The sequence below is a fragment of the Falco punctatus genome (genome assembly GCF_963210335.1).
Source record: "Falco punctatus genome assembly, chromosome: 4".
Lineage (NCBI taxonomy): Eukaryota > Metazoa > Chordata > Aves > Falconiformes > Falconidae > Falco > Falco punctatus.
Genome location: NC_137583.1, coordinates 49,632,412 through 49,646,473, shown reverse-complemented (window position 1 = coordinate 49,646,473; position 14,062 = coordinate 49,632,412). Strand labels below are relative to the sequence as shown.

The window sequence follows — 14,062 nt, the reverse complement described above, 5'->3', positions numbered from 1 at the left end:
CCAACAAATAACAAACCAAACTAAACCAAAAAACCCCAACCCAAACCCAAGACACGTACATTCTGGTTAGCTGCTTTGTGTTTGAAGCAAGTGATGGACACAACATAGGGCCAGTCATCTGGCTCCATGGGCACGCCGGCTGCGTGTGCGCAGGTCACGTGGAAGGACGTGGAGCAGTGCTCATAGGAGCACTGGATGCAGGCACCAGACACTTTCTTCATCCGTTTCCGACAGTACACGCATTTCTGAAAAGAAACACAGGTCAGTGTTACGTGGGCAGTTGACAGCAGCTTAACGCCTGTCGTAAGGCACCGTGTTACGTGACGTGGTAGAGAAGTCTGTATCATTCGTGTCTGGGGCCCAGAAGCCACAGCCACAAACAGTGATGTTTGCCGCTGAGAGGTCAAGTCCAACACTTCCAGAATTGCCTGCATACACTTGCCTACAGTCACTCCTAAGCCAAGAAACTCCGGCAGATACCAACTTCTCATTCCCTCAAACGTGGCCAGGAGGTCAGCGCTCCGGCACCACACTGGACAGCGGAGCAGCCCGAAATCCGGGCTGAGCCTGTTGGCGGGAGGGCCGAGGGGAAGGGAGGGCGCAGCAGGCACACAGGCACCCCTGACAGCAGAGAACTGCTGCAGCTCAGTACTCATCCTCCTTAGGTACACAAAACGTACCTGCGTCAATTCAAACGGCAGCTGGATCTTCACAGCTACGCTGATAGAAAATAACGTTTTCATTTTTTGAAGGAACAGAACACAGAATAACTGTGCAATAATTTGTTCTATTATATTTAATGGAACATTATACCTATTAGATCTAATAGAATATAATTTTATACAGCGGAACAAAGACATTGCATGTTTATTTCACACGCGTAAACATATCAACCGTAGCTTTTAAATTGGTATCCATGTCAGACTAGCTATTTTAGATCATTCAGTCACTGTTTTGCAAACAAAAGAAATACAAACATTGTACCAGACACCAGAATTACAGGGAAAAAGAGGTATGAAATCTTTCAGTATTTTTTAAAACTGTCTGCAAAGCAGACCCAGTTATCAGGCTGCTCTAATCAGGCAGCACTTAGGGGGAAAGGTAGGTCATCAACTTAAGATGTGTGACTACTTTAAAGAAAGAAATCTAAATTTTTTTAAAGCTAAAAATCATAAGCCTTATGGCACTGTAGACTTGGCAGCAAGCTTTAGGTGTCAGTGGGAAACGAGAGACATCTCCTCATTCCCTAACAGCACCAAAGTCTTGTTTCCAGCCCCTCAGAAATACAGAAGACCAGATTTTGGGAATAAAAATCTGAAGGAATTAGAAAGAAAAGAGAAAAAGAAAGAAATTGTGCAAGTTGGATTCTTGCATAATGTTTCCAGGGAACTATTTGGAAACACCATTTCAGCTTTTAACGTCTTAAGTCTAGGGAATCTGTCACTGATTGATGGCAGCATCTTTACCTTATCCGAGGCTTGGACAAGGCAAATCAGGGGAAAATTAATATCACGCACGAGACGAACATGCATTTTATTTGTTAGCATGAACAGCTCACATAAATAAAATCCTGAGAGATTCTTATATGCTCATGAATGACTATACAGCTATGTAATTTATTTATTAGAAAGAAATAATTTCCACATATAAGGAGGGCCAGAGGAAAGCAGTATTTTTTAGTGCCCATTTCCAGATGACCGCCTCCAACGCACACCAACCAGCTCACTCCAGCCACTGCCCCTTCCCAATCCATCCATCCTCTAAACACATATGTCCTGCAAATGTGCTACAACACACGAATGACGGATTCTTCTTCCCTCTACAGCATCTGATGTTAAACAGAGCCTTTCCTCCCCTCGCTCACTCTTCAGGGCCTCTCATTTACCTCACTCCCATTAAAACGCTGCTCAAAAGTACGTAACATCACAGAACACATGACCTAAATTTTCAGATCCGTATAAATTACTCCATCCCACGGGACTAGAAACGCAACATAAGCTGCATAAGATCACACAATAAGCCAAGACAACCCCCAGAAGTATAAATTCACTCTGCTTCTAGATGTGGGGCGATCTTAAAAGCGTACCCGCAAAAATACGAAGAGGGGTACCATATTATAAACTATCCAGTAAATGCAAAAAAAGAATTGCCACATTTCAATGTTAGGTTTTATTTGTGTTATCATAGCTAAGAGGCAGGGCCCCACTGTGCTAGCTACAATGCGTTGCCAAGACAAATAAAAGACCAGTCCTTCTCCAAAAAGTATTTCTCTTCCTTGAAAGCAAAACGTGCAAAAGGGAGACACGTTCTTCACTATTTCTGTGCAACACCACCCCTCCTAACCAGGGTCTGCCCCACATGTATATGAAATCAGTCAATTTCACTTCCTGTGAATTAACTGAAGTCAGTATGTTTACACCAAAGATTAATTTGGCCTTTTTGCTTAAACTAACAAAAGCCAGGAAATTCAAAGCCAGAGCCTCAGTGCTGCCAGAACGTGGGGTTTAGTATTTAATAAGCTATGCCTTTATCGCTCTGTAAACCATGTTCCAAAGCTAGATAAGCACCACAGCAAAGTGCACAGCAGGAACACGGCGCTGAAAGCAAGTCAATAGCAATGAGATCTCATTATTAAACTGTCAATACCTAATTCTCCCACCAGCAGGGACACCTGCTGATATACAGCTTGCTCAGTCCTGCCTCTCAGGGGAGCATTAACCCTCCCATATCAGGATCTGCCTTATTGATGTAAACAGGGTTCTTCCCAGCCAGAAGGATTAGCATGCACCTAACGACACCCCAGCAGCAAGACAAACTTCTTACGACAGGCAAAAGAGCTACACTAATGGAATATTCAGAGGAAATATGATCAAAAAGATGAAAGAAAAACATGAGCTAGAGCGAGACTGAAATGTAGAGGGTGGTGGAAAGGGTGAAAACGCAGACCTGGAAGCATGGGAGATGGGATGGACAGAAGCAGTGGTACCAAGTGCTGCAGTAAAGCAGCATATTTAGATTTAAAGACATTTTCTGTGGGAGGGGAGGTAGCAGGGAGAGAGAAGGTGCAAAGCACAGGAAAAAAATCTGCAGAATAAATGCACACCAGAGAGTCGGGTCATAGCTAAGAGTAAGAAATAGGCTGTCTCCTGCATGATGAACACTGCAATTCATTTACTCCACTGAGGAATGACAGCTAATTATTCCAAATTTCCACGTCATAAATAATTTAAGCACAGAGGCCCGTAATACACCATTAATCAGGAAGCATGCAAACTGCATTCTTTAAAATGATGTGATGCCTACAAATGCACTGAAAAGTCTGTGCCTGAAAGGGGAGGCCTGGTGCATCTCAAAGAACAAAATATACCTTTAAACAGATCGCTGTAACTCCTTGCCACCTCAGCCCTCTCACAGTAACTTAAAACAATACAAAAATATACTAAAAAAATCAAAAAATAATCACAGATAACCCCTACCCCCCTCTTTCCTCCGTTATCTTCATCCATTCACTTCAACTGTCCTCAGCTTTCACATCATTCCTTCTCTCCTTTTTCAGCAAAAGGCCATCTCCAATTTTATCTAGTACCACATCAACTCCACCATTACCAAAGTCATCAGATCCAACACCACCACCTTTTACTCGGATTCAGTTTATCTTCCTAATCGCAGCTGCACACCTCCAAAACACAGCAAGTCCTCCACTGACTCCTCAAGTGCTGCAACTTCCTATTAAGGATCCTACAACTCTCCACGATAGCTCACGAGTGTGTTTCTCTGCACCACCTCATCCAGTTTAAATTTCCTTTGTACTTCTCGTACCAATGGTGCTACGACGACCACCACTGCCTTTACATCCTGCTACCCAAATGACCTTTTTTTAATCCTTACCTAGCTCATAACTCTAAAACCCATTTCCATTTTAGCACAAGATAATTTACTTCTTTCTTTCCTGTAGGAAACAACATTCATAATGTGTCACTCACTGTATATGGGGACAACGCCAACAAACTGTTTTCAACAGACACTGATGGCGCATGTATACATACCGTCATGGTGCTCACAAAGTAACACAGAGGAGAAGAATTTTTCGCTAATCAGTCTAAATACAACAGTACTTACATGATGACATTCTTGAGCATAGAGTAGTGAGGCTGAAAGCCTACTTCTTACATCCTAACAGCTGGTCTGTTTTACAGAGGGATCATGCTGGCGTGCTGACAGAAACTCAGGACCAAGACCTGGAGCTGTGTCCAAAGCCACCTGGACTAGCCAACGTGCCCTACTGGCAGAGTCGGCACAGATCCTGGCAGAAATCAAACAGCATTGCACCTCTAGGAAAGTTACTCCAGTTATGACGAAGCAGTGTGCAGCACCACCCACGCTAACACTTTCCAAGGGAAGGGCTTAAGGACAGGCTTTGGCAAGAACTGAGCTTCCAACCTGGCTAACTTCAGCCTAAGGAAGCACATCATTGGACTGTGTAAGTCCAAGTACTTAATACAAAAATTCTCTATCTTTCCTGAGACATAAAGAAAAGATGAGGTGCAAACGGAATACAATGCTGAAGAAATCAACAAACCTATGAAACTTTAACTCAGGAATGAAACAGGAAGATGTGTAGTAGGTCTGCGCAGAGGCTTTGGATGGCATTCGGCGCAGAACGAAGCAACAGGGTTTTACGTACATTAATACTGCCCTGGCTCTATAGGACTGTAAGGCAACCATCAAAGAGTTAAAGAATTAAGTCATGTTTCCTTGTGAGGCTCCATTAAGCAATACAAGTGAGTCTTGTGTAAAAGGATTTTTAGTTCATCGTTACAAGTGCTGGTAATGAAGAGGATGCATGCTGGAAATGTCAGATGATCCATAAAGAACCACTGCTGCAAGATTTATCACTCTCACATCACACCGCTCCATCACTCCGCCTGAATAATGAATGCTTTTTACATTCACATTTGTGTACAAAACCCATTTGCACAATAGAGAAATAACTCTGGAAGCAGACAGAGATTCTTCCTAATCTCTCAGCCAGGCCCTGGCTGGGCTGTGCGCACTAAATAGCTGTGCGTTAGCAAATACATCAGTGCTAACCAACGTATCACTGCTACATCACCTTCCCCCGTACCACACTCCCAAATGTCGCCCAGCTGATTTCTGTATGAAAAAAAAAAGCGCAGCAAAAGCACCATTTATTTTGCAATAGCACACTATAATGACAGGGCATTAACTAACATTAAGATTAATTGCTCTGAGCTAACGAATCATCCATTTACTAATCCCTCAGATGAGGCTATGCAACTAAATAACAAGTTGTAGCTGGACTTTTATTAAAATCTTTGCAGTCCCTCACCTCAGAGTCATGGTCACAAAGAAATGTTTATTATTTTCTGCAAGAGATTTCTTGACAAGAAAAAGAGGAACGTTGTAAAGAAAGATGAATAAATTACAGATGAACAAGTCAGCAGCATGTCAGCTCCTTTCTAGTGACCACATCCCTTCACGCTCCTGCTATGCAGCACTTTCGGTAAATGAAGTTTTTAGGTAGTTTAGACCCAATTGCCAGGTGGGTATGCGTCCTAGGCTCTGCCCAGGGTAGGAGCACACTCCTAGAGAGTAAAGGCAGATCTGGTCATCACAACTTTTGTGTCAGAGCACTGAGACAGTACCTCAGAAGAAATCCAAATGATACGGCTTCCTACAGCATTTGTTGGAACTAAGAATGAGAACACCACCTCCAGTCTCAGCTACTTTATGGTCCCACACAATGTTCTGTCTAGCTTAAGCCTTTTTCTTTTTTTCCGCTCTTGTTTTTACTCTCTACAGGTAAAAGACACGTACCAGTTTCCATCTCTGCTCTGGAATAGCACTGATATCCACAGGATGACGCTCTATTACATTGAGAAAACGGGCTTCGGGGACAGCAATAGCACAGATTACATGGACCCACCTGGGAAAAAAAGTGAAGAGACAAATCTGAGTCTACCATTATTTAATTCAAATACTCAAGAGGGCTGTTAACATTTCTCTGACTCCCTCAGTATCAAGGCATATTTATGGTGGTAGGCAGCCTGGGCAACATTACCAACTCATTAACAACCATGGTCGCACAAGGCAAATGTCTCTGAAACAACAGGGATCAACCTTCTTGTGCATCTGATCTTGCATGTTACTAAACATTCCCTGAAAAGACTTTTCTCCGAGAAATAACCAAACTCAGCAAGCAGTCAGAGCCACGTTACCTCTGCTGTTGAGAAGCCTGGTGCCCAGTGTAAGACAGCACACTCACCCAAGCTCAGACAGCCAAGTCAGCAATTAGCAGTGACCTCTGTAATGCCAAAACTAGGTGCTACACTGAGCATCAGGACCAAATTCACAACACTAGGAGATCAAATACAGTACGGAAGGAAAAAATACTAAAAAACACCACTTACCGTCCATCAGTGGTCATCTGAAGAGCTCCTCCCCTGAGATTACACAGGCAACATTCCTGTAGGAATGAAACTCCTTCAGAACCGAACAAAAACCTCTGCTAGGCAGCCTATCTTTCCCAAAAAAATGACTAACCACGTCTGGAATGCCAAGGCCAATTGTACCATCCCACCACCCATCTCTGTTGAAGTATCTAATTAATTCCTGCATGAAGTTTGCTTTTGTCTGCAGAAGAGCAGATGCTTACCGCTGCCCATGCGTTGGCTGAGCACCGTGAGCAAGACCAACTTTCATTCACCAAGTCTGGACGTATTCCGTAACAGCCTGAAAGAAATAAGGTTATATTTTTCAGAGTTATTCTAACATCTACAGTATTGACTTGTTGACTTTTCAGTTCAGAAACATCTCTGAAAACAGGTCTAGACAAAAGTCATAAGCAAAGACATCTTTGGGAAGTGGGGGAGAATTTGGGACCAGCAGGTCTAAAACCAAACCAAACAAAACCCCCCCACACAGGTAACCCTCAACATTTTTTTTTTTTTCTCTCTTTTGTAAGGACTACAATAGCAGTACTTTGATCCTTCAGACAAGAACTGGGCTCAAAAGTGATGGTGCTACTACTGGAATGCATTCACGTTATCAAACCAGTTAAACCCACTGCATTTTAGCTTGATTAAAGCAGTTATCTTTGCTAAGTGGTATGAGGAAGGACAAACACAGTACATTGCAAGGAAATCAAATGCATGTATTTCACATACTTAACAGTATTTAAACTAATACTAATATCTTGTTATACGAAGTGTTAGAAACATTCAATTTTAGCACCAAATCCTCCTACCTACTTCTCCTGCAGCACCAGAATAGTAAAATGGTACTACACCCATTATAAAGACAGGGAAGTAAGACCAAAAAATCCCCTAAAATTAAAAATTAAACCAAAAAAGTAAGAGGCACTGAGGTTTGCCATCAAAGACAACAGGGAAAAGACACAGAAACAGATTTAAAAAAAGTGTATCTACCAGATTCCCGCAAGCTTGCCAAGCAAGCAGAGAATTAAACATATTGCAGATTGCTGGCCAGCATCCTAACCAACACAAAGCTCATCCCATGGCTTTTGCCTATCCTAACAAAACTGAACCTAAAATTTCCAGTGGGCATGACAGTCTCAAATTACTGAATTAAACTTAGAAGTTACTCAGAAAGCACTGAGATTGCCACAATAACCTGATTTATAAAAATCATCCACTTAACCAGATAAACATTATGTCAAAAAAAAGTCAATAATATAGATCCACAGCTGTTTTCTCCACACCTGATGTCTCTTTTCATCATACAGCAAATCAAGAAAGCAGATTCAGCCTAGTCCTAGAAAACAGGCAGGGGAGTTGAGTCTAAAAAACTGATCTGGAAACTGAAAGAAAAGTAGACAGCCTTAACTGAAATACTGCTGGACCACAAACCGGTGTAGAAGGGGCTGAAATTTCAGCACTGACTTCTTGCTGCAGGACGACAGGCAGCTGGACTATGGGACCTGGTGGGAGAAATACTCACACTTACAGAACACTGCGTTGTCCCATAAGGATGATCTTAGGGGACCAAAAAAAGTACGCTCTTATAGATTTTTGTCAACACCTTAAAAGCCCGGAAGCCTTTGCAAAAGCTTTCTTCTCTGTACGCCCTTGCTGTTGTCATAAACTAGCACAGTTGGGTGAGGGCACTTCTCAATAACAAGCAGACTGCCAACTGGTTTTACAGCATGCTGCCAGATTAACCAAAATACACCTCAACACTACAATCCTATAATAAAAGCAAATGGATTCTCTGCAGCAGAGTCAAAAGGATATCATGGTCTAGAAGTACAAACAGCAACAAGGAAACAACAAGGGACTACATCAAACTAGATTTAACTTCTGTCCTATCCTCAAGGGCAGAGCGCAGCCAAAATAGAAAGCCAAATTTCTCTACACCCTGTCTGAGATCATCGTGCCCGCATCCCTCCGTCCCTAAATAGAATTTGGCCACTGAAACTATTTTGATAGACTGGACTATTGAAGACATATGGATGTACAAGATGCAGCATCTCTGTTCTGATCGCTACAGAGATCGCAATTTGTGAAGAAAGCAGTCTCTATCCTCACGCTCACTCTGCATCACATGCTCTCATTAGCCAAAAGTGACCAAAATCGTGGATTCAGTACAGAAATAAAAGTTGCATTCTAGTTCTCCGCAAGAGACGGTCATGCTGAGCTGCGTGGTGACCTGCGGACTATAAAACTGAAACAACAAAAGTAATTCCAGCTGATGCAAGTCAAATAAGATTTCCCATCTGTCAAGATCAAACAGCTGAACAGTAATTTGTCACATCTCCTAGTATGAGCGCAAATGTTAACTAGATGTTGTACAATCTACAGTGAATGTACACTCTACTAGGATTAATCAGACCTTCTTTTAGACGTAACTATCAGGGAAACAGACAGACATATGTTGCTTTTTGTAATCAACTGCCATTACTACAAGCAGTAACACAGACACTAATAACATATCTCAGAAACTACTCCATAATCTCTGATGCACGCAGGAACAATACAGCCTTACCCAGCAGACCAATATCTGAACAAGCGAGAAGAGTGTGATCAGCTTTGTGATTTCTGCTTTATTACAAAAAATGGAAGATAACCGAACAAAGAATCTTCTCTGTGAGACAGAGAAGAATCAGCCAACAAAACAAACAGTAAAAAGGATATTTGTGCATATTTTTAAGATCACTGACTACCAAGGAGGACTCGAATATACAGGCCTACTAGTACCACAAAAGGAAAAAGTGAAAGCGACAGGCATAGCAAGCATGCCAAAAGAAATTAAAATACAGGCCACAAACAAACTAACGTGTGAGTTTCTCAATACCCAAAACGCTTTGGTGAAGAAGGAGACACTCACTAGCATGAACCTGCAGGCAGCATTTGGCACAGGATATCAAAGGACTGGTTCCATCTTCTCCAATGTATGAATTTGAAGGAAGGGGCTCCGTGTTTTCTCCACTCGAGGTAAAGCACATCTCCGGGATCAGAGGCTTGGTATTTTGTCCGCACTTAGAAAGGTGGACAAAAGAGGTGGTCTCCCCTGCTGAGACTGGGACAGCTTCTTTATCCATCTGTAAGGACTTAAAGAGAAAATATCATTGTATGGAATCACCTCTTCCCTGGTCAAAGTTTTAACTTTAAAATCAGAGTGCTACCCTTGCAAAAAAAGTCATCCAACACTTGATGCCATGCAGCACAAATAATGAACTTTAAATCCTGTCTTCTCATGCACACCCCCACCCCTTCCTTTTGCTCCTCTCTCTTCCGTAGGCCTGTACTGAGATCTGTAATTTATTCTGAAAGCTCAAAGAAGCATTAGAATAATCAGAAGCTTTCCCTGATTTTCTTCTGTAAAAATCTAAATTCCTCATTTGCAGCTGAAAAAGGAAAACAGTAAAAGCAAGACCTTCCCTACCCCTCTCCCATCCTTTTGGCATCCTTCCCTACTCTTGCTGCAAGAATTTATCCTGAAGGGCATTTCAAGGTTTCTGGTAGCAGACCAGAGTTTAAAAAAATGGATTAGAACAGTCCAGGTGTACTCAGTTTTCCTTACAAGCATTACACAACAACATCCGGCAATCAGAACAGATACTTTGTTTTCAGTCTGTATAATAAATCAAGAGATTTTATTGAAGGGGTAGGTGGGTTTTGCTTTTCTTAGAGGAAGTTTACAACACACATATATGTGCATCTAAGGTACATATTCCTAGCGGACACAGAAAGCCAGATTTGGCTTTACAAGCATGCAAGATCAAATCCATACACAGCTGGGCAAATAACTAATTCATCTGATAAATTCTGCCTTTCTGCTACTAACATATTCCAAAGCATATTGGTAGTTTCCAAAAACTGATATATGTGCTTACTCAGTAAATTTTTCTTTTGTTGCTTGTTTGCATATATTCAGAACTCCTGGCCCATATCTAAACAAGAGCAGTCACATGCCCAGTAACATACATTCCCCTGCACGAAATGGTGTTGGTACTGCAAAACTCTTTAAGCATGACTTAAAAAATGAAAGCTGAGAAAGCCAGCGAAGTCAGGAAAGGTAACAAAAGAAGGCTCCATCCGCTGCCTCTGCCAAATGCAAACATACTTTGGTGTGCAAATTTATATGAGTCTTCTTTCTGTATTATAAAGGTCTGCCCCACAACTTACACAGCAGCCACCCACTCAGCACCCACCACTGACATGTCCATCTGAGCTGTATCAGGAATTACCTGGTTATACGGGTAAAAGAGGGTACAGACAGCACAGTATGGCTCACTCAGGGCAGCAGCGGCATTGAATTTTCTTTCAGCTGGGAAATTATGTGCTTTATTCTTCCACTGGAGTGAAAGTAAAGATTTCAAAGCCTCTGGGTCACTCATATCTTCCTCTCCAGAAAATGGAAAGGTTTCTATAAAGAAAAAAAAAATAATCCCAAAACAACAGACAGTCAGCAGAGACAAAACGCAGCAAGACAGGGTTAACAGCTTATGTTTCAACAACACAAGAAGTTCAATATGTAAAAACAGTCAACTCATCCACGATCCCTCTTATGTGTATGCCTCAAGTACTTCTTTCATTGGGTATAATTTACACTTTATGGTAAAACAGACAAGACAGACACACCAATGCCCTAACAGAACAGACCAGACCATGAGGAAGGAGGAGGAAGAGAATCTAGATGTACAACCTTCCTAACTCTCTCTACTTTCTAGCTGTGGAAACCTAAGATATCCTCCTAATGAAGCCAAGTTCAAAATGCATGATGCAAGTGCAAGGAAATCCCCCTTTCCTGTCCCCCACTGGGAGATGCACTCTCCAGAAGATGCGCATGCAGTTCACACCGGTTTGGTTAGGCCAGCTCCCAGTTCCCACCAGTCAGCAGCAAGTCACTTCCAACCTTCCCAAAGCATATCCCATACCTGTTTCTGCAAACACAAATCTTGGCCATAAGATATCCTGGGCTCAAGTTTTCATTTTACTTTTCTGCAGCTGCTTCACAGCTACTTCCATCAAGCAGCCACTAAGCCTTCAATTTGCATTCACCACCAGCTCTGCTTCTGCCAGAGCTCTGATAGGTACTGCTTGTGCTAATTAGTTCGCTAATTCTTTGTTTTTACAAAACCTTTAAAGGGCCCTTGGCATTTTACCACCACAGAATCCATTTGTGTCAGTTTGGGGGTCCAAGTTTCTTACCATTCCTTGTTAAGGACTTTTGAGTCACTGTAAGTGTTAAAGAAATTTTCCACACAAAGGTATGTGTAAATCCCTCACTGCATTGACAATCTGCAAAGTTTCCAAAAGAACAGCTTTGGCCAGGGGAACTCAAAAACATCTCAGTGGAACATTATCCCCAGAGCTCAGCACATTAAACCAAATTGTTCACTGCTTCACTGTTAATTACTGGAAAGACACAGTTAAATGTTCTGCTCTCAACAAGCCTAAGTCTCCTCCCTACTTCTACCTCCCTTTTTGGATTTTCGGACTCTTAGGTTACCAGAAAGGACAGAAGGAACTTGTAGTAAAACACTAATGGCTAAGTTTACATCTCAGATTTCAAAGGTTCCCCCTAACTAATTGGATATATGTTTGCCACACAACGTGGGAACCGTTATTGCGTTAATTAATCAATCCTTTTTCTGACACGATGAATGCTGTCTGTGTATCTCTGTATCTCTATCACACTTCAAATGAGAGTTACTTCCTAAAAAGTGTCTTTTCTTACTGTCTTTTTATTTTCATCTCGGTATCCAAAGGCTAACAGTAATCGCCGATACCATCGCCTTTTCCACAACACCGCCCAGGATCCTCCTGGAAAGGGAGCCCACCAGGAGCAGCCGGGCCAGCAGGCAGGTTGGGCTTTCCCTCCCCAAGGAAGATACCGCTCATGCCAGGAGCTGGCTGCCAGTTCAGCGTGCATCACACCAGAGCCAGCCCTCCAACAAAACAGATTTACAAGGAGGTGTTCCACAGTCTTAACTTCAGCCACACATGCTTATGTGTCCGGCCCTGTGTAAGGCACAGACAAAATTTAAAAAAGGCCAGTGACCTCGGGTACATAGATTGATACTTTCACGATGTCTTACTTCCAAAGCAGGGCTCAACCCTCACCTTTCGAAGAAATCAAGCACCTTTAATGACATTTTAAGACCTAAGTCAAAACCCAAACCACACGTTTCTCCAAATTTTAGTCAAGGCACATCAGGAGACAGGCAAGGATTTATGATACACTGAAATCAATGAAACCAGCACTGTAATCCAGAGTGACAGACTGAGAGAAAAAAGGAAGTGACTGTTGCACGTTATCATCACCTTCACTCATTCCGGGATGGATTCTAGGTGACACACAGCATTCAGGATGGCTCCTATACTTCAAGCAAGTAGAAAAGACTAACAATTTGTCCCAACCAAATCTTAGTGTAGCATATGTGATCGCTTAATTTACATGCTCACTCTTCCTCACTGCAACCTGCAGATCATCCTTATACATTAGCCTTGAAAAATTAAGGAGTGCAGAGAGCTAATTCTATTCCCTGGTGGGGAAGGGTAGAATCTGTTTGATCAGATTTTGCCCAACAGTGCTGCAAATCAGTCCCCGAGAAATGCCAGCTTTCACAGAAAGTTGCTCCTGAGTCAGCCAGCAAAGTCCCCATGCACCATGCAACAAGTCAAAACAGTGAAAAGAATCCATCTAATGAGGATCCTTCAGCACAAAGTTTGATGCAAGGTCTCACACCAGAAGAAAATAACTAGTCTCAACTGCCTTTCAGCGCTTCACTCCACATTACACATATGCAAGACATGAAACGCATCACCCTTGGTAAGGAAGTGGAGCTATGTACGTACAGAATATCCCCTTCCTACACCAAGTTTCTCTAAAATCAATGGATATATTCTCCGAAGGAAAATGAACAGGAAAGATGTCCTTTTGAATATAAGGTTGTAAGTACCTTGAAAGCAGCAGGGACTGCCAGCTGCACCTTCCCGCACCTGCCCCAGCACGCAAAAGCTTCTTACTGTGGACTTTTTACATTCTGAGTACTTTATAATGTGGGGAAGACCCAGAATGGTAAATTATACTACACAACAGGAGTCTTCCCCCCCCACCCTGTTCAGACTGTTAGGGCATTCGCAGTGACTGGAATGTGGGAAAAGAAAAATCAGTGATGTACAGTTAAGCACTGAGAGACTTTCCAATTCTCATTTCTGGCTCTGCCAAGAAAAGTTGGGACTCCACCACTCACACAGATGACAAAGCCAACCAAAAAGTTGCATTAACTTTCCCCAGACACGTAACAGCAGACCGAACCCCCACAGCCCTTTGAGGTGAACAGATCTCATTTTAATGCAATATCTGTGACGGAGCTTTTACTTTAGGATGTTATTTTCTGCGAACTCTTTTCTCCCTTTGTCCGAAACACTGCCTCATGTGGCATCCAGCAAAATATTTTTCTTGAGAGAAAAAGGGTGGGAAGTGAGAAGGTACACCTCCCACAGATGAATTTTGTTTCCAGCTGGGTTATCAAAACGGGAACATGCTACATTTTCTATCAGTTAAGTGTAAC

At 42.4% G+C, this 14,062-nt stretch overlaps 1 protein-coding gene across 5 annotated transcripts in view; it reads right to left on the bottom strand.

The window, feature by feature from the left end:
- The window catches only part of KDM4B (lysine demethylase 4B), a 92,047-nt gene that overhangs the window by 6,494 nt on the left and 71,491 nt on the right, over positions 1-14,062 (bottom strand). For all 5 annotated transcript variants that reach the window (XM_080382512.1, XM_080382513.1, XM_080382511.1 and 2 more), the window contains 6 exons: positions 10,730-10,908; positions 9,367-9,589; positions 6,677-6,753; positions 6,432-6,487; positions 5,839-5,947; positions 60-245 (listed from right to left, as the gene is read on the bottom strand). In XM_080382512.1, coding sequence (XP_080238638.1) covers positions 60-245; positions 5,839-5,947; positions 6,432-6,487; positions 6,677-6,753; positions 9,367-9,589; positions 10,730-10,908 — 830 coding nt within the window. The remainder of the gene's footprint in view (positions 1-59; positions 246-5,838; positions 5,948-6,431; positions 6,488-6,676; positions 6,754-9,366; positions 9,590-10,729; positions 10,909-14,062) is intronic.